The sequence below is a fragment of the Saimiri boliviensis genome, chromosome 12 (assembly GCF_048565385.1).
Source record: "Saimiri boliviensis isolate mSaiBol1 chromosome 12, mSaiBol1.pri, whole genome shotgun sequence".
Taxonomy (NCBI): domain Eukaryota; kingdom Metazoa; phylum Chordata; class Mammalia; order Primates; family Cebidae; genus Saimiri; species Saimiri boliviensis.
Window position 1 is genome coordinate 9,828,740 of NC_133460.1, and position 15,651 is coordinate 9,844,390.

Sequence of the window (15,651 nt, forward strand, 5' to 3'; positions counted from 1 at the left end):
AGGGCTGGGGCTCAGCCTGGGTCTTGTGGGCCTCAGTGGGGGACAGGGCCTGTCTGCACGAGGTGGACCTGAGACTTGCAGGCCCCCGGAAAATGTCACTGCGGGAGGGAGAGGGCAGCCAGTCAGTGGCTGGCACTGTGGGGTGAAGCCGCTGTAGGCTGCAGGTGGACAGTGGGCAGGAAGGGGGGCCGGGACGGGGTGTGGACAGTCAGGGATTTGCTCTCTGCACCTGAGTTGGGTGTGCGGCATGGAGCTCATGGCCTACTTGTGAGCCAGGGCACAGTGCCAGGTGGTCTGCTCTGACCTCCAGGAAGGAGGCTGTGTCTGGAACCCGTGCCCTCTGCTCCCTGGCCTGCCCAGCCCTCAGTGCCGTGGATGACCTGCATTCCGTCTCCTCACCCATCCCCAGGCCTGGTGCTTGCCGGCCATGGTGATCCTGCCTGGTGCTGGAGGGCAGTATGGGAGACACCAGTGTGCCCTGCTCAACCTGTTAGTCTCATCTTGCCATCTTCCATGTCCCCTTGGCCCTGACACACACCCATGAGGCCAGCACAGGCCGTGAGGCACCCTGAACAGCTTCGATGTGGGTGGGCTTTGGGAGCCTTCTGGCTTTGAGGACAGCCATGATGGTGCCAGACATCAGGGGCTGGTGCAGCCCCAGGTCAGGGGTGGTTGTCTTGACTTTCCATTTGGGTTCCGGGGCAGGTGGCCCCCTTCCCCCTCACTTACAGGTGTTGTCCTTGGTGCAGGAGGTATGTACCTGGCATTGCCACTGTTCCTTCCCCTCTGCTGCAAAGCCCAGTTAAGGCAATGTCTCCAGGTTCAGAGATGAGGATGGTCTAGGCTCCACCTGTTGGAAGAGAACAGCCAGGGAAGAGCCATCTGCAAGACAGGGCCTGGCCTGAGGGAGGGCCTGGGGTTGATCTCAGCCCACAGCCCCAGGGGGCACATCGGCAGACCAGGAAAGCAGGCACCCGATGTGGATCCTGACCTCCTGGGAGGTGTGGGGTACAGGGATACCCAGCTCTTCCTCGATAACTGTGCAGCCCTCATGACGTGGCTGCCCAGCGCCTGCCTGAGCTGGGCCTGGGAGAGGAGCTGTCAGCCTGGGCTACCAGGCAGGAAGAGCCAGGCGAGGTTCTCAGCGATGTGTTTGAGGCCTAGCAGCACCTGTGCTCCGCTTGCTGGCTGTAGGCGCTTGCCCGTCCTCAGCTAAAACCCAGAGCTGGCCTGTTAGTCGTTCCCCACCTCCAACGGGGCACCCAGTCCCAGAGCGGGTGATCCATGGGCCAGCCTTTGGGCCTTGCCTGCCGCATTCCACTGACTAGCGCCCTACCTCCGTGGGTGGAGGGTTGGGGAGGGGATGGCTGAGATGGGTGGTCTGTAAGGTGACCCCAGAAACGGAGCTAGTCATGGGTGGTGGGAGGGGGCCCGGGATCAGGGTGAGTGAGCTGGGCCAGGGAACTGCTGCCAGAGTGTGGATTTTATTTGAGGCGTGGGGGAAGCACTCTTGGTGGGTTTTGGTTTGCTTTTTAAAAATTGTAAACTACATACAACAAAAGTAACTATCCTAAGTGAGCAGTTACGTGGCATGAAGTGAATTCACTGCATTGTGTGACCTCGGCCACCATCCGTCTCCATTCCCCACTGCTCACTCCCGCCGGGCTTCCAGCCCCGCCCCACCATTCCTCTCCCTCTAGAGCTATGAGTTTTACGCAGAAGAATGCAGGGCACCCTGGCTTCGTGGTAAGGGGCAGGCCTGCCCGCGGTGTGAGCATGCGTTGGAGGGGGACGCCTAGGAGTCTGCCTGAGTCACGGGTTGGGGGATCAGGCCTGTAGGGAGGGATGGAGTTGGAGGTGCCTGCTCTGAGCCACCTGGCGGGATGTGGCCCGTTTCGTCCTGTGTGAACGGGAGATCAGACCCAGCGCCTACGATTGGACACACCGCAGGAGGCCGGGCTGAGCCTTCGGTTTGAGACCGAGCGCCGAGGGATCCCAGCCACGTCCCTTTCGCAGTGCGAGCCTCTGCACCTCGTGGCCTCCGAGCGACCGCGTTTGGGGCGTGGGCGCGGGAGACAGTCAGCCGGGAAGCTCTCCACCAATCCGGCCCCGCCCCGCCCAGACTTGCAGCCCAGGCGATGAGTCCACGCGGATCCACTAGTCTGGGAGCGACGCTGCGAGGGCCGCCACGCCTGCTGTGGGAGGGGCTTTTGGGCGCGGGACTCTGTCGGGCCAATTAGGATCGCCCCAGGGAAGGCACGCGTCGTGGCCGAGCAATAGGGGCGCACGTCGTCCTCGCCGGTTAACCCGCGCAGTCCCGGAAGGCGGGGGGAGCTGGGGGACCAACGCGGCCTCTCCGCACCCTTCACACCCTTGCGGGTCCTTCCTTGCTCCACCCCTCCCCGCCGTGTCACCCGCATCCACCCCTGCGGACCCCGCCTCGCCCCAACGCTCCTTGCTGCGCTCGACCCCACACCCCTTGCGGACTTCTCCGTGCCCCAGCGCTCCCCACTGTATCCCCCACACCCCTCCAGATTCCGCGCCCCAGCGCTCCCCGCCTCGACCCCCACATCCCTGCAGACTCCACATTGCCCAGCCCTCCCTGCCGCAACCCCCAGAACCCTGCGGATCTCGTCTCTCCCTGCCGCGCCCCCCACACCTCTGCAGACCTTGCCTCGTCTAACCCTCTGCGCTCATCCAGTCCCAGCTCTCCCGGTCGGGTACCCCACATCCCTGCAGACCCCACCGGGCCTCAGCTTTCCCTTCTCGTACCGATCATGCACAAGTGGATCCCCTACACCCCAACTTGGCGCGGGTCCCGCACCTCCACACCTCGCCTCCTCCCGCCCTCACTGCCTTTGGGAAGTGGAGGGAAGGGGTGGGCAAGCACTCTAGAAGCACCCTGGTTGGGAGCTTCCGAAACTGAGTTGGTTTTGAGCCCTGGCCGGAGACCCAGGGTGGGCACGGCAGGGGATATTGGCACCAGAAGCGTGGAGAAAGAGCACCTCCTCAGCCCAGCTTTTCCGTTCCTGGAGCCCTCGGACAACTCCAGAATGTGCTCCCTTCCATCCTGGCCCTGCGCCTTTTACCACATTTATGTAACATATATTTTTTCTTTTCTTTTTTTTTCTTAGAGTCTCGATGTGTTGCCCAAGCTGGAGTGCTGTAGCACATTATTGGCTCACTGCAACCTCCGACTCCGGAGTTCAAGCAATTCTCCTGCCTTAGCCTTCCGAGTAGCTGGGACTATAGGCTCCTGCCATCACGCTCAGCTAGTTTTTTATATTTTTAGTAGAGACAGGGTTTCATCATATTGGCCAGGCTGGTCTTGAACTCCTGACCTTGTGATCCAGCCACCTCAGCCTCCCAAAGTGTTGAGATTACAGGCGTGAGCCACCGCGCCTGGCCACATAGGTTTTTATTAAATGGAATTGCACTTTTGCTATTACTTTGCAGTTTGGTGGGGGTTCTTTTTGTTTTTTGGGTTTTTTTTTTTCTTTGAGACCGAGCCTCACAGTGTTTCGCAGGTGGAGTGCAGTGACACAATCTCTGCTCACTGCAATTTCTGTCTCCTGGGTTCAAGCGATTCTCCTGCCTTAGTCTCCTGAGTAGCTGGGGCCTGCCACCATGCCTGGCTAGTTGGTTTTGTATTTTTAGTACAGATGGGGTTTCACCATGCTGGCCAGGCTGGTCTTGAACTCCTGACTTCAAGTGATCCATCTGCCTCAGCCTCATCAAGTGCTGGGATTACAGGCATGAGCCACCAGGCCCAGCCTTTACTGGTTTTTTGTTTTGTTTTGTTTTGTTTTTTTTGAGATGGAGTCGCTCTGTCACCCAGGCTGGAGTGCAGTGGTGCCATCTCAGCTCACTACAACCTCTGCCTCCCTGGTTCCGGCAATTCTCCAGCCTCAGCCTCCAGAGTAACTGGGATTATAGGCACATGCCACTGTGCCTGGCTGATTTTTATATTTTTTAATAGAGATGGAGTTTCACCATGTTGGCCAGGCTGGTCTCAAATTCCCGGCCTCCTGGCTTACACGGGAGGATATTTACCTGAAAGTTGGAAACCATTGAATGACTTTGTCATCTTTCATTCATCCATGTATCTGCAGCCCAGTAAATGTATATTGGGAGCCTCAGACATGTGACCAGAGTCTTGTGGGCCAGAGGCAGGCAGGGACCATGCTGTTGTCTTTTTTTTTTTTTTTTTTGAGACAGTCTCCTTCGGTCACCCAGGCTGGAGTTCAGTGTCGCGATCTCAGCTCACTGCAACCACCGCCTCCCTGGGTTCAAGTGGTTCTCATGCTTTGGCCTCCTGAGCAGCTGGGATTACAGGCATGCACCACCATGCCCGGCTAATTTTTGTATTTTTGGTAGTGATGGGGTTTCACCATGTTGGCCAGAGTGGTTTTGAACTCTTGACCTCAAATGATCTGCTTGCCTCACTCTCCCAAAGTACTGGGATTACAGGTATGAGCCATTACACCCAGCCAATGCTGTTGTCTTTTGAGAGCCTCCTTTTCTCTCTCTCTCTCTCTTTTTTTTAAAGAGACGGGGTTTCACCATGTTGCTCAGGCTGGTGTCGAACTCCTGACCTAGTGATCTGCTTGCCTCAGCCTCCCAAAGTCCTGGGATTACAAACATGAGCTACTGTGCCCTGCCAAGCCTCCTTTTCTGTCACCTGATCTCCCTGCCTCCCATCTCCCCTCCTCTAGTCCCCTTTAAAGACGCTGCTGAGTAGCTGCAGGGTCACTCTAGAAATGCAAGCCCGGTTGGGATCCTTGCTGGAAGAGCCCTTCCTTCCCTGGCTTTGTAATGCAGGGCCTTGTGGCATGCACACCTCCAGAGGTCCGGGTGGGGCCTGTGCTTCTTGCTTCTGTCTCTCCCTGAGATTGGAATCCTGGCTCTGTCCTCAGCTAGCTTGAAGGGGACCTCCAGGAATGGCCCTTCCTGGATTTCATACCCTTGTGTAGTCCTGTTTCACTTCCCCCCCCCCCCCCCCCCGGACAGAATCTTGCTCTGTCACCCAGGCTGGAGTGCAGGGGTGCTATCTTGGCTGACTGCAAGCTCCACCTCCCAGCTTCAAGTGATTCTCCTGCCTCAGCCTCCCAAGTAGCTGGGATGAGAGGTGCATGCCACCACGCCCAGCTAATTTTTGTATTTTCAGTAGAGATGCGGTTTCGACATATGTTGGCCAGGCTGATCTCAAACTCCTGATCTTGTGATCCGCCCACCTCGGCCTCCCAAAGGGCTGGGATTACACCATTTCGCTTTTTAAAAATTTTTATGTAAATGATTTTTTGTTAGAGACAGGGTATCAATTTGTCGTCCTGGCTGGTCTCAAACACCTGGCCTCAAGCAATGATCCTGCCTCAACCTCCCAAAGCACGCCCTTTCACTTTCTACCAGGGTTGTTCTGTGTGACCAGTAGATGTATTGAAGTGGTAATGTGTCACATCTGAGGTTTGGTCATTAACAACATGGTGACTTCTCTCTTGTATGTGTTCTGTTTCTCTTGGGCCACTTGCTCTGGGGAAAGCCAGCTGCTAGGGCTTGAAAACGCACACCCCTGTGAAGAGGCCTGTGTGGTGAGGGACTGTGGCCTCCAGCCCGCAGCTGTGGGAACATGGGAATGAACCTTTTAGAAAGTGCATCCTTTGGCCCTCCTCTGGCCTTTAGGTGGCTCAGCCCTGGCTGCATCTGGATGGCAACTTAACAAGAGAGCCTGAGCCAGATCACCCAGCCCAGCCTCTCCTGGATTCCAGACGTGTAGGAACCATGAGCCAAACATGGTGTTTTTTTGTTTTTTGAGACAGAATCTTGCCAGGCGCCAGGCTGGAGTGCAGTGGTGCGATCTCGGCTCACTGAAACCTCCGCCTCCTGGGTTCAAGCAATTCTCCTGCCTCAGCCTCCCGAGTAGCTGGGACTACAGGCATGCACCACCACGCCCAGTTAATTTTTGTATTTTTAGTAGAGATGGAGTTTCACCATATTGGCCAGGATGGTATCGATCTCTTGACTTAGTGATCCGCCCACCTCAGCCTCCTAAAGTGCTGGGATTACAGGCGTGAGCCACCGCGCCCAGCCGTGTTAGTTGTTTTACACATCTTAAGCTTTGGGACAATTTGTTACACAGCAGTAGATAGCTAATACACCAGCTGTAGGGCCTTGGGCAAGTTCCTTGGCCTCTGCACCCCCGTTTCCTCCCTTGTGCTATAAGGGTTGTAGAAATGAGTGAGGAACACGTAGACGCAGCACAGGGCCACACACAGGAGGCAGTCTTCCAGCCCCTCCCGAGATGGTTCTGGTCATCTTTTTGCCCTTCCCTGGATGGACTGCTTGGCCTGAGATCATCCATGGGCCATGGACAGAGCTTCTGGGCAGGAAAGGGTGAGATAAAGAGAGGGCATCAGTCTCCTTCCTTCATCCTGGGTGACAGAGAAATGTGCTGGACCAGGTGAGACATCTGTTCCCTGTGCGGTGTCCTGGAAGGGGCAGCTGGAGCTGACCCATGGGGAGGTTTCTGTGTGTCTCCAGAGGGCAAAGGGGCTACCTGGTCTAGTTTGCCTTGGGCTTGGCCAAGCATTCTGGCTGCCGTTGGGGCCCCCAGGACAACTGGTAACTGTCTTTTCTTCCTTGACCTTCAGCTCTCCCTCTTTCCCCTGCCCCCTGGTGCCTGCTTAGCTGCTTTCTTAATGGAACAGCCTCCTCTCACCCTTCGCCCCTGCCCCTGAAGCTCCTCTGCCCTGGGCTCCGTGTTCTAGAGTTCACCGTGTACCAGTTCCTCAAGTTGTTTTTCCTTCACTGCTTCCCTTTTCTCTGTGCATTACTTAAGAACTGCATGGCGATGTGTCGGTCTAAAGAAAAAAAAAAGTTGGCCGAGTGCACTGGCTCAAGCCTGTAATCCCAGCACTTTGGGAGGCCGAGGTGGGTGGATCACAAGGTCAGGAGTTCGAGATCAGCCTGGCCAATGTGGTTTCTTATTAAAAATACAAAAAAAATTAGCCAGGCATGGTGGCTGACACCTGTAATCCCAGCTACTTGGGAGGCTGAGGCAGGAGAATTGCTTGAACTGGGAGGTGGAGGTTGCAGTGAGCCGAGATTGGGCCACTGACTCAAAATCAATAACAAAAGTTAACCCAGTTGAGCTGTGCGTGGAGGCTAACGCTGTAATCTCAGCACTTTGGGAGGCTGAGGCAGGCAGATCGCTTGAGTTCGAGACCAGCCTGGCCAACATGGTGAAACCCTGTCTCTACAAAAAATGCATTTAGCGGAGCTTGGTGGCACATGCCTGTAGTCCCAGGTACTCAGGTGGCTGAGGCAGGAGAATCGCTTGAACCCAGGAGGCGGAGGTTGCAGTGAGCAGAGATCGAGGCACTGCACTCCAGCCTGGGCCAGAGAGCGAGACTCGGTCTCAGAAACAAAAACCAAAACGCACAAAACAAAAACAATCCATCATCGACATTAACAACTACAAAGGAAAAACCGACACAAAATGATTTATAGGGAAGGACAGAAGTTCTGAAGTTGCCTCCGGGACTGTCGACAGTGGTAAGATGGGCTTGTTTTCTGTCGTATGAATGTAACTTTATAGCCCAGATTTCCTTCCGTGAAGGCTTGTTGTGAAACTAGCAAAGTTGCGCCTCCGCGTTTACGCAGAGCCGGTTCCGGAGTCGGAGCCCCAGGTTCGAGCCCAGCCCCGCCGCAACCTCAGGCGTGACCTTGGCCGGAGCCCGGTCCCCTCTGAGCCTCAGTTTCCCGGTCTGGGAGCCCGGAATGACAGCTCGTCCCCCCCGCCCCGCCCAGCCCCGCCCCGCGAGCTTTGGGATTGGCTCGCGCGAGGTCCCCCTCCCCAGGCGGGGCCGGCCTTCTCCCGCCCGCCAGGCCCCAACCCGGAAATGCAGCTCGGTGAGAAGGCGGGGCCCACTCGGGCCGCGGTGGAGCGACGGTGGGAGCGGCCAATGAGCGCGGGCGGCGGCGGCGGCGGGGCGGCGGAAGTCCTGCCCGGCGTCGCGCGGGGGCGGGGCGGTGCTGGGGGCGGCGGGCGGCGGGGCGGGCGCAGGATGAGGGCGGCCATTGCTGGGGCTCCGCTGCGGGGAGGAGGACGCTGAGGAGGCGCCGAGCCGCGCAGCGCTGCGGGGGAGGCGCCCGCGCCGACGCGGGGCCCATGGCCAGGACCACCAGCCAGCTGGTGAGCGCGCGGCGGCGGGCTGGGCGCGCCGGCCCGTTACCCCGCCGGCTGCGGCGGCCGCCCGGGTCCGGCGAGGCGGGGCGGCCCAGGGTCCCGAGGGCCGGGCGGCGCCTCACCTGCGGCCGAGCGGCCGGGCCGGGGATGGCGGGCGCCGGCCGAGGGCGCTGCTTGGCTGCGGCGAGAAGCCCGGGCCTGGGTTGCGGCGGGCGCGGGCCTGGCCGGGGGCGCTGACAGACGCGCTGAGGGCGGGGGAGGCCGGGAGGTGTCACCCGGCCCGGCGGGTGGAAGTGCCTGGAAAGTTTGTTTTCGGCTCGGGGCAGCCTGGAGTCGAACCTCCGGGGTTACCTTTCGGTTCTGTCGTTAGAGGAACCGCCTTCGGCCTCCCCCTGGGTCGAGGTCTCGGGCGCCTTCGCCTGCGAGAGAAGCAGAAGGTGCGAGTTCCTGCTCAAAGCACCTGATGCGCCTGGGCCCCCATTTCCAAATTCTTGATGAGGGTGGTGGAGTAAACTCTCCTTTCACGGTCCTGCCAAGGGGCATTTGGGTGCTTTTCCTGCCCGTGGCTGTGCTCAGCATTGTGGGAAGCCCCTAGGAGGCCGAGTGTTCAGGATCACCCAGGGGAAGTGAGCTTGACAGGTAGGAGGGATTTTAGGGGAAGGACCAAAACAAACCACTTGTTGGGTGAAATGTTTTGCTGAAAGTATCGCTGGTGTTTCTATATTTTCTCTGTTGCTAAAAGTATCCCTGATGTTTTTATGTTTTCCATATGCTAAGTTCTAGAGTCTGGGGACGATGGTTTAAGAATTTATGCCTTGTATGCGATGTGTAGTGGCTGATGGAAGAACGTCTACATAGCTTGCAAAGCTTGATTTAAAAGGCAAATTTTTTTTTTCCCAATGTAAAAATAAGTTTATTTTATGTATACAATAGTTCTAAAAATATGGAACGCTTCACGAATTTGCGTGTCATCCTTGCGCAGGGGCCATGCTCATCTTCTCTGTATCGTTCCAATTTTAGTATATGTGCTGCCGAAGCGAGCACTAAAAGGCAAATATTTTAAATGAAGGAAAACTCAAGAAATTTTCTTGATCCCTTATCTTCCAGGATGGGACTTTTTTTTTTTTTTTTTTTTTTTTTTTTTTTTTTTTGACGTAGTTTTGCTCTTGTCCACACTGTAGTGCAATGGTGTGATCTCGACTCTCAGCGCATACTCTGCTTCCGGGTTCAAGCAGTTCTCCTGCCTCAGCCTCCTGAATAGCTGGGATTACAAGATTGCGCTACCACGCTTGGCTATTTTGTTGTTGAGATGGAGTCTCACTCCCCTCGGGCAGGCTGGAGTGCAGTGCTCCGATTTAGGGTCATTGCAACCTTGGCCTCCCTGGTTCAAGCGATTCTCCTTACCCAGCCTCCTGAGTAGCTGGGATTTCAGGCACACGCCACCACGCCAAGCTAACTTTTGTATTTTTTTGTAGAGATGGGGTTTCGTCATGTTGGCCAGGCTGGTCTCGAACTCCTAACTCAGATTATCCACCCTCCTCTGCCTCCCAAAGTGCCAGGATTACAGGTGTCAGCCACTGCGTCCGGCAGCTGCGGCTTTTTGATAGATGTTTTTGATCTTTTTTGTGGGGGCAGAGGTCGTGAGTTTGAGAATCTGAGGAAAGATACAGGCCCTCTTCTGAGAAAAATGCAGAGTTGACACTGAATTTTGTGACTTCGTCAGGAGGCTCTTGAACCTTCTGCAGCTCACTTGTGGATTTTGTAGAGAGGTGTTATAATCCGAAGCATTAAAGAAGGAAAACGGTTCAGTTGAGAAAAATGGTGAAGGGTGAAAGGGATGCCTTTGGCTGTTTCAACATGTGTACCCCGGAGTGCCCAGCTAACATGCAAAAACATGAATTAGGCTGCTTGGTCAGGCTCAGTTGAGGCTGGGGTTACAGTCATGGTGAAGTCTGTGAGGTTAACTTGCACCCACTGACGCTGTCTGAAAGCAAGGTGTGTATTTGGTGGCATCCATTGGAAGAGGAAAGAGCAAATTTTTTTTTTTTTTTTTTTTGAGACAGAGTCTCTGTCTGTCCCCCAGGCTGGAGTGCAGTGGCGCAGTCTCGGCTCACTGCAACCTCTGCCTCCTCAGTTCAAGCAATTCTTCTGCCTCAGCCTCCTTGAGTAGCTGGGACTACAGGCCCACGCCACCACCCCCAGCTAATTTTTGTATTTTTAGTAGAGACAGGTTTTCAGCATATTGGCCAGGCGGGTCTGGAAATCCTGACCTCGTGATCCACCTGCCTCGGCCTCCCAGAGTGCTGGGATTACAGGTGTTAGCCACCGTGCGGGGCCTGAGCACATTTTCTCATGGCCTTAGCAGTTCCACATGATGGACATTTAATATCTGCAGTTTTCTTCACCTAGGCAGCTTTTTTTGCACAAAATTACTGAATCCAGTGAGCAAGAATGATAGAATACAAGATAGATTTCCATGTGAGGAAATGTCAGGAACGAGGCTTTTGCATCTCTGTCAGTTGAATTCCCTGATGTGTACGTATGTGAGAATATGCCGTGTTTCCTATCCGTAATGGTAGAGGCAGCCCTAATTCTGGATAGTTAACTGAGGACGGATAGACCTTCAGGTTCAAGTGGGTTTGCATCTGGACTTTAGGGGGGCCCTGTATGAGAAGCCAGCCCCCTTCCAGTGAACTTGCCCGTGTTTGGTAGACAGCCAGCAGGGGGAGCAGTGCGCGTGTAAAGCAGACAGTGGCCTGGCCCAGTCTGATGCTAAGTGGGGCAGAGGTTGTGAGTACCATTTCTTGAGCTGACTACTCAAGTCAGGCACTTTCCTAGGTACTTTGACACCTCATTGCAAGGTAGGTGTTGTTCCCATTTTACAGGTGCAGAAGGTGAGCTGCGGAGACGTTAAATACCTGCCTCATAAGGGGTTGAGACTCCAGGGTCACCCTGCCCTTCGTGCTTGGAACCCCCGAGGAAGGGTCTGCCAGACAGCTCAGCCCAGCACTCTGTGGAAGAAAGTCTTCAGTGCCATTGCCCAGGATGTCTTCCTGGGGGTTGGACCTGAATGTCTTGACCATGCCGTGCTGGAGGCAGGAGGGGTGTCTTCATGTGGAAGAACTGTACATATTTTCTTGGGCAGATGGCTGAACTCTGTGACCCTGGGGCCTGTTTCAGCCTCCTGCTGTCAGAAAGCAGCTGTTTGGACAGAGGCTGTGATTCGGCCTTGTTTGAGGTCAGTACTCTGAATGGGTGAGGCTTGGAATCCTCCCTTTGGAAAAAAGAAACGTAATGATTTTGCTGAAGGTAGAATTGGGGAACTAGGCAGAGTGGCCTCCTGCACTCCCTAGGGTGGTTCTGTCTTTTGCAAAGGTGGCTGCATCTTTAGGAGAAGGCAAGGGGAGAGCAGACAACATGGAGAGAAGTGGTTTTCCATTTTCTCCCTCCTTTTGGGGAGTTGTTCTTATGTGGCTGGTCTGGTGCATAGTGTGATGTGTTCCTGTCCCCAACGATGCCCCAACAGCCAGTCCAAGCTGAGTCCAGAGCTGGCAAGGTGAGGTCCCAGTACTAAGAGGGAGGTAGTTTGTTCTGCTCTTCTGAGATGTATTTTTTTTTTGAGATGGAGTTTCGCTCTTGTTACCCAGGCTGGAGTGCAATGGCGCGATCTCGGCTCACCGCAACCTCCGCCTCCTGGGTTCAGGCAATTCTCCTGCCTCAGCCTCCTGAGTAGCTGGGATTACAGGCATGCGCCACCATGCCCAGCTAATTTTTTGTATTTTTAGTAGAGACGGGGTTTCACCATGTTGACCAGGTTGGTCTCGATCTCTCGACCTCGTGATCCACCCACCTCGGCCTCCCAAAGTGCTGGGATTACAGGCTTGAGCCACCGCGCACGGCCCTCTGAGATGTATTTTATGAGAAGGATCCAACAGCAGTCTGCAGAGATGTGGGGCCTGAAGAAGGCAGCTCTTCTTGGCAGGTCTTGGCCCTCTAGACTGCCTTCAGCACGGTTATGGGGAGGAACAGGGAGTGTTCTCCTTTTCAGTGTATGCCCTCATCCCCCGAGCCACCTGACCCAGGGTTTAGGTGCTCCAGGGCAGCTGATTGACACTGGTGGAAGATGGAGTCGGGCAAGCGGGTGATGAACTGGGAAGTGTTGCAGAAATGAGGGGACAAGTGTGGCCAGTCCCTTCTGAGAGGATGTGTTTGGAAGAGAGTGGGTATTAGCGTGGCACTTTCTCCTTCTCGAGAGGCGTCTTTTGTGGAAATGGGCTTGGACAGGATGCCACACGGTGCTGCAGTTCTGTGGGGAGGCAGGTTGTGGCTGCAGAGGAGCACTGGGTACAGAAACAGCCCCCCGAGCAGGTGCGAGGGCCCAGGGTGGTGCGTGCCACTCCACGCCTGCCGTGCGATGACAGGTGGTTGCCGGGCTGCACAGCACAGTTGTTTTGAAGGCATGTTCAAAGGGCAGGGTGCTGGGAGGAAGTGCTGGCATGGAAACTTCAAGTTTTGGACATATATTGCTCAGGTTTTTTCAGCCATGCATTCTTCTGTAACAGAATTGCATTATTCACTTGCTCAGTGTGATACTAGGTCCTTTAAAAAATTATTTGAATATTGAGAACAGGTTGTATGTTCCATCTGTAGCTGTTAGATCCCAGGCAGGGCATGTTTTCTCAAAGACTGATGAGGAATGGGTTCTGTGTGTTCTCTTCTCTCTCAGCGAGGAGAAAGACCTGTTTGGGTTCATGATGATTGTTGGGGTCTGTTTTCTGTACCTGATGTTGGTTGCACAAAGTCTGTTTCCATTCTCTTAGTCTAGACAATTTTCCTGATATTTAAACCAGAATTTTTACTCCAAGAAATTCCAGGTCTCTTTGAATGTGTTAAGAGAATTACTCAATTCATTATAGAAGATTGACATTTCTGGGTTTCATATCCCTTATAAGAACACCTGATTCTGGTTTCTGTTTGTTTATTTGTCTATTTATTAATTTGAGGCAGAATCTTGCTGTGTCATGCAGGCCGGAGTACAATGGCACTATTTCGGCTCATTGCAACCTCTCCCTCCTGGTTGAAGGGATTCTTGTGCCTCAGCCTCCTGAGTAGCTGGGATTACAGGTGTGCAACCACCTATATTATTGATTGATTGATTGAGATGGAGGTCTTGCTGTGTTTCCAGGCTAGTCTCAAATTCCTGGGCTCAAGGGATCCTCCAATCTTGGCCTCCCAAAGTGCTGGGATTAGAGGTGTGAGCCACCGTGCTCAGCCTGGTTTCTGTTTAAAAGTTGGATTATACAAGGGCCCACAGAATTGCGAACAGTACTATAGAGCTTGAGTATGAAGAAGATGGACAAGCCTGACATTAGCAGCTCACTGTTGAGCACACTGCCCCCTGCAGAATAAACAAGTGTGTGGTTTTCATCTGATGACGGTGGGCATGTAGTTCCTGGACAGCCCAGTGACTTTCTTCATTCCACAGGCAAGATCAGATGCCCTCTGTATCAGCCACCGTCCTGGGGACTGGCCCAGTCTGTGTTTCAAATCAGCTCACAGCCTTCAGGGAATCGAAATACTTAAAGACAAGGTTTGAAGGTATGTCTGGAGGCCAAGGATGTTAGTTCTGGCGGTTTCGCGTCTCCCGCGTGTTTATGGAGCTAGTGACAGATCCTCCCATGCTGGAGAGGGCTGAGGAGAGGCTGTGTGCCTCAGCAGTATGCCAGTCAGGATTCATCTGGCTATGGGCTTAGTTTTTACAATAAATTCATTGTTAAAGTCCCATTCTTCAACCTGTTTTTTCCCTTTTGGAATTAATTTGACTGCAGTAGGAGGGGGTTGTAGCCCAAAGTGACAGCTGTGCATTGAATGCCTTCAGAAAAGGCTGATGAGATTTGCAGGGAAGACTCAAAGCCTGAAATGCTCCTGGCATGTGTTGACCTGCAGTGAAACGTGGGAAAGGGGGCCCTCACTTTTCAGTTCTTCCTCTGTGATTCCAGGAGCCCCGGGGGTGGGAGAAGGGACAGGACCTTGCTCCTGAGTCTTGGGTGTGGTGACTCTCTCCCCTTGCTGCGTTAGTGCAGCCCTCAGTGCTGCGGCCTCAGTTGCCGTCCCTCCGGGCGGCGCTCCATCAGCGCGGACCTCACTCCGATGCTGCGTTCTCCTCACTCTGGCCATTGCCACTGTCCTTTCTCCTTCCCCTTTTCTGGTGAGGGAGGGCTCCAAGGACTTGTTGGCTGGTCCCCAGGTGCCAGCCCTCTTGCACCTCCCCCTCCTCTCCTGGCCTGTCACTTTATGGGGCCCAGTCTCGGGTGCCCTGCCATGGCCTCTCTTTCCAGTGTTTGTGGCCCAGAGGGTCCAGGATGTTCCCTGTAGCCCTGTTCTCAGCAGTTCTTGTCTTCACCATGCTTTTCCTCCTTGCCTGGAGAAATTTCCCTACATGGAAACACTCATGGCTGTATAGTCTTTTCTGACCAATCTGCTTTTTGTTGTTGTTGAGATGGAGTCTTGCTTTGTCGCCCAGGCTGGAGTGCATTGCAGAGAAAATGGTAGTACTTTGAGTTTGTACACAGAAGCTGCAACTCAGTACAGGTGGGAACATAGCGCCTATTGTTGCTGAGGTGGGGCAGCAGTCAGTTCCCATTGTGTGTTCAGAGAGAGACTGATTCAACAGTTCAGCTTCTGGCAATTTAAGCTTGGAAAATAAGGTGCATGCAAAGATTTTGCTCTTAGAATATTTGTCACAGCTTTGAAATAGGGGAGAATTAGAAATATCCTGATTTCCCCTCAGCCAGAGATAGGTTGAAACATTGTGGTGAGTCTGTGTTGTCCCTCAGGCTCTGTGGAAATGGGTTCCAGGACCTCTCCCAGACACCAGAATCAGAGGGTGCTGAAGTCCCTGCCTCTGAGGCGGTGCAGTGTTTGCATGTAACCAGTGCACTCCCTCCTGTGCACTTGGTCGTCACTAGATGGCACGTAATGCCTAATGCAATGTAAATGCTATGTAAATAGTTGCTGTACTGTATTGTTTAGGGAATAATGACAAGAAAAAAAGTCTGCACATGTTCAGTATGGAGGCAATTTCTTTTTTTCCTAATATTTTCTTTTTTTTTTTTTTGAGACGGAGTTTCGCTCTCGTTACCCAGGCTGGAGTGCAATGGCGCGATCTCGGCTCACCGCAACCTCCGCCTCCTGGGTTCAGGCAATTCTCCTGCCTCAGCCTCCTGAGTAGCTGGGATTACAGGCACGCACCACCATGCCCAGCTAATTTTTTGTATTTTTAGTAGAGACGGGGTTTCACCATGTTGACCAGGATGGTCTCGATCTCTCGACCTCGTGATCCACCCGGCTCGGCCTCCCAAAGTGCTGGGATTACAGGCTTGAGCCACCGCGCCCAGCCCCCTAATATTTTCTATCCACTGTTGGTTGAATCCATGCACGTGGGGTCAGCCTTTGGATGGGGAGGG

General features: G+C 54.3%; 2 protein-coding genes and 1 non-coding gene across 5 annotated transcripts in view; 1 reads left to right on the forward strand and 2 right to left on the reverse strand.

The window, feature by feature from the left end:
• Positions 1 to 482: 482 nt before the first annotated feature.
• On the reverse strand, positions 483 to 8,077 carry CEMP1 (cementum protein 1). Its single transcript, XM_039478234.1, is given in 8 exon segments — positions 483 to 601; positions 604 to 684; positions 687 to 830; positions 833 to 889; positions 892 to 1,104; positions 1,107 to 1,148; positions 1,151 to 1,188; positions 7,893 to 8,077. Coding segments are annotated over 8 exon segments (879 nt in total).
• PDPK1 (3-phosphoinositide dependent protein kinase 1) overlaps positions 8,044 to 15,651 on the forward strand; it is a 77,631-nt gene continuing 70,023 nt past the window's right edge. For 2 of the 3 annotated variants that reach the window (XM_039477822.2, XM_039477825.2), the window contains exon 1: positions 8,044 to 8,191. In XM_039477822.2, the coding sequence (XP_039333756.1) occupies positions 8,168 to 8,191 (24 nt within the window). In that variant the 5' untranslated portion in view covers positions 8,044 to 8,167. Of the gene's footprint in view, positions 8,192 to 11,972; positions 13,784 to 15,651 lie in introns of those variants that run through there. The other variant, XM_074381773.1, reaches the window with a different exon arrangement.
• On the reverse strand, positions 9,123 to 9,229 carry LOC120367525 (U6 spliceosomal RNA). Its single transcript, XR_005581893.1, has one exon. It is a non-coding gene; the product is annotated as a U6 spliceosomal RNA (small nuclear RNA).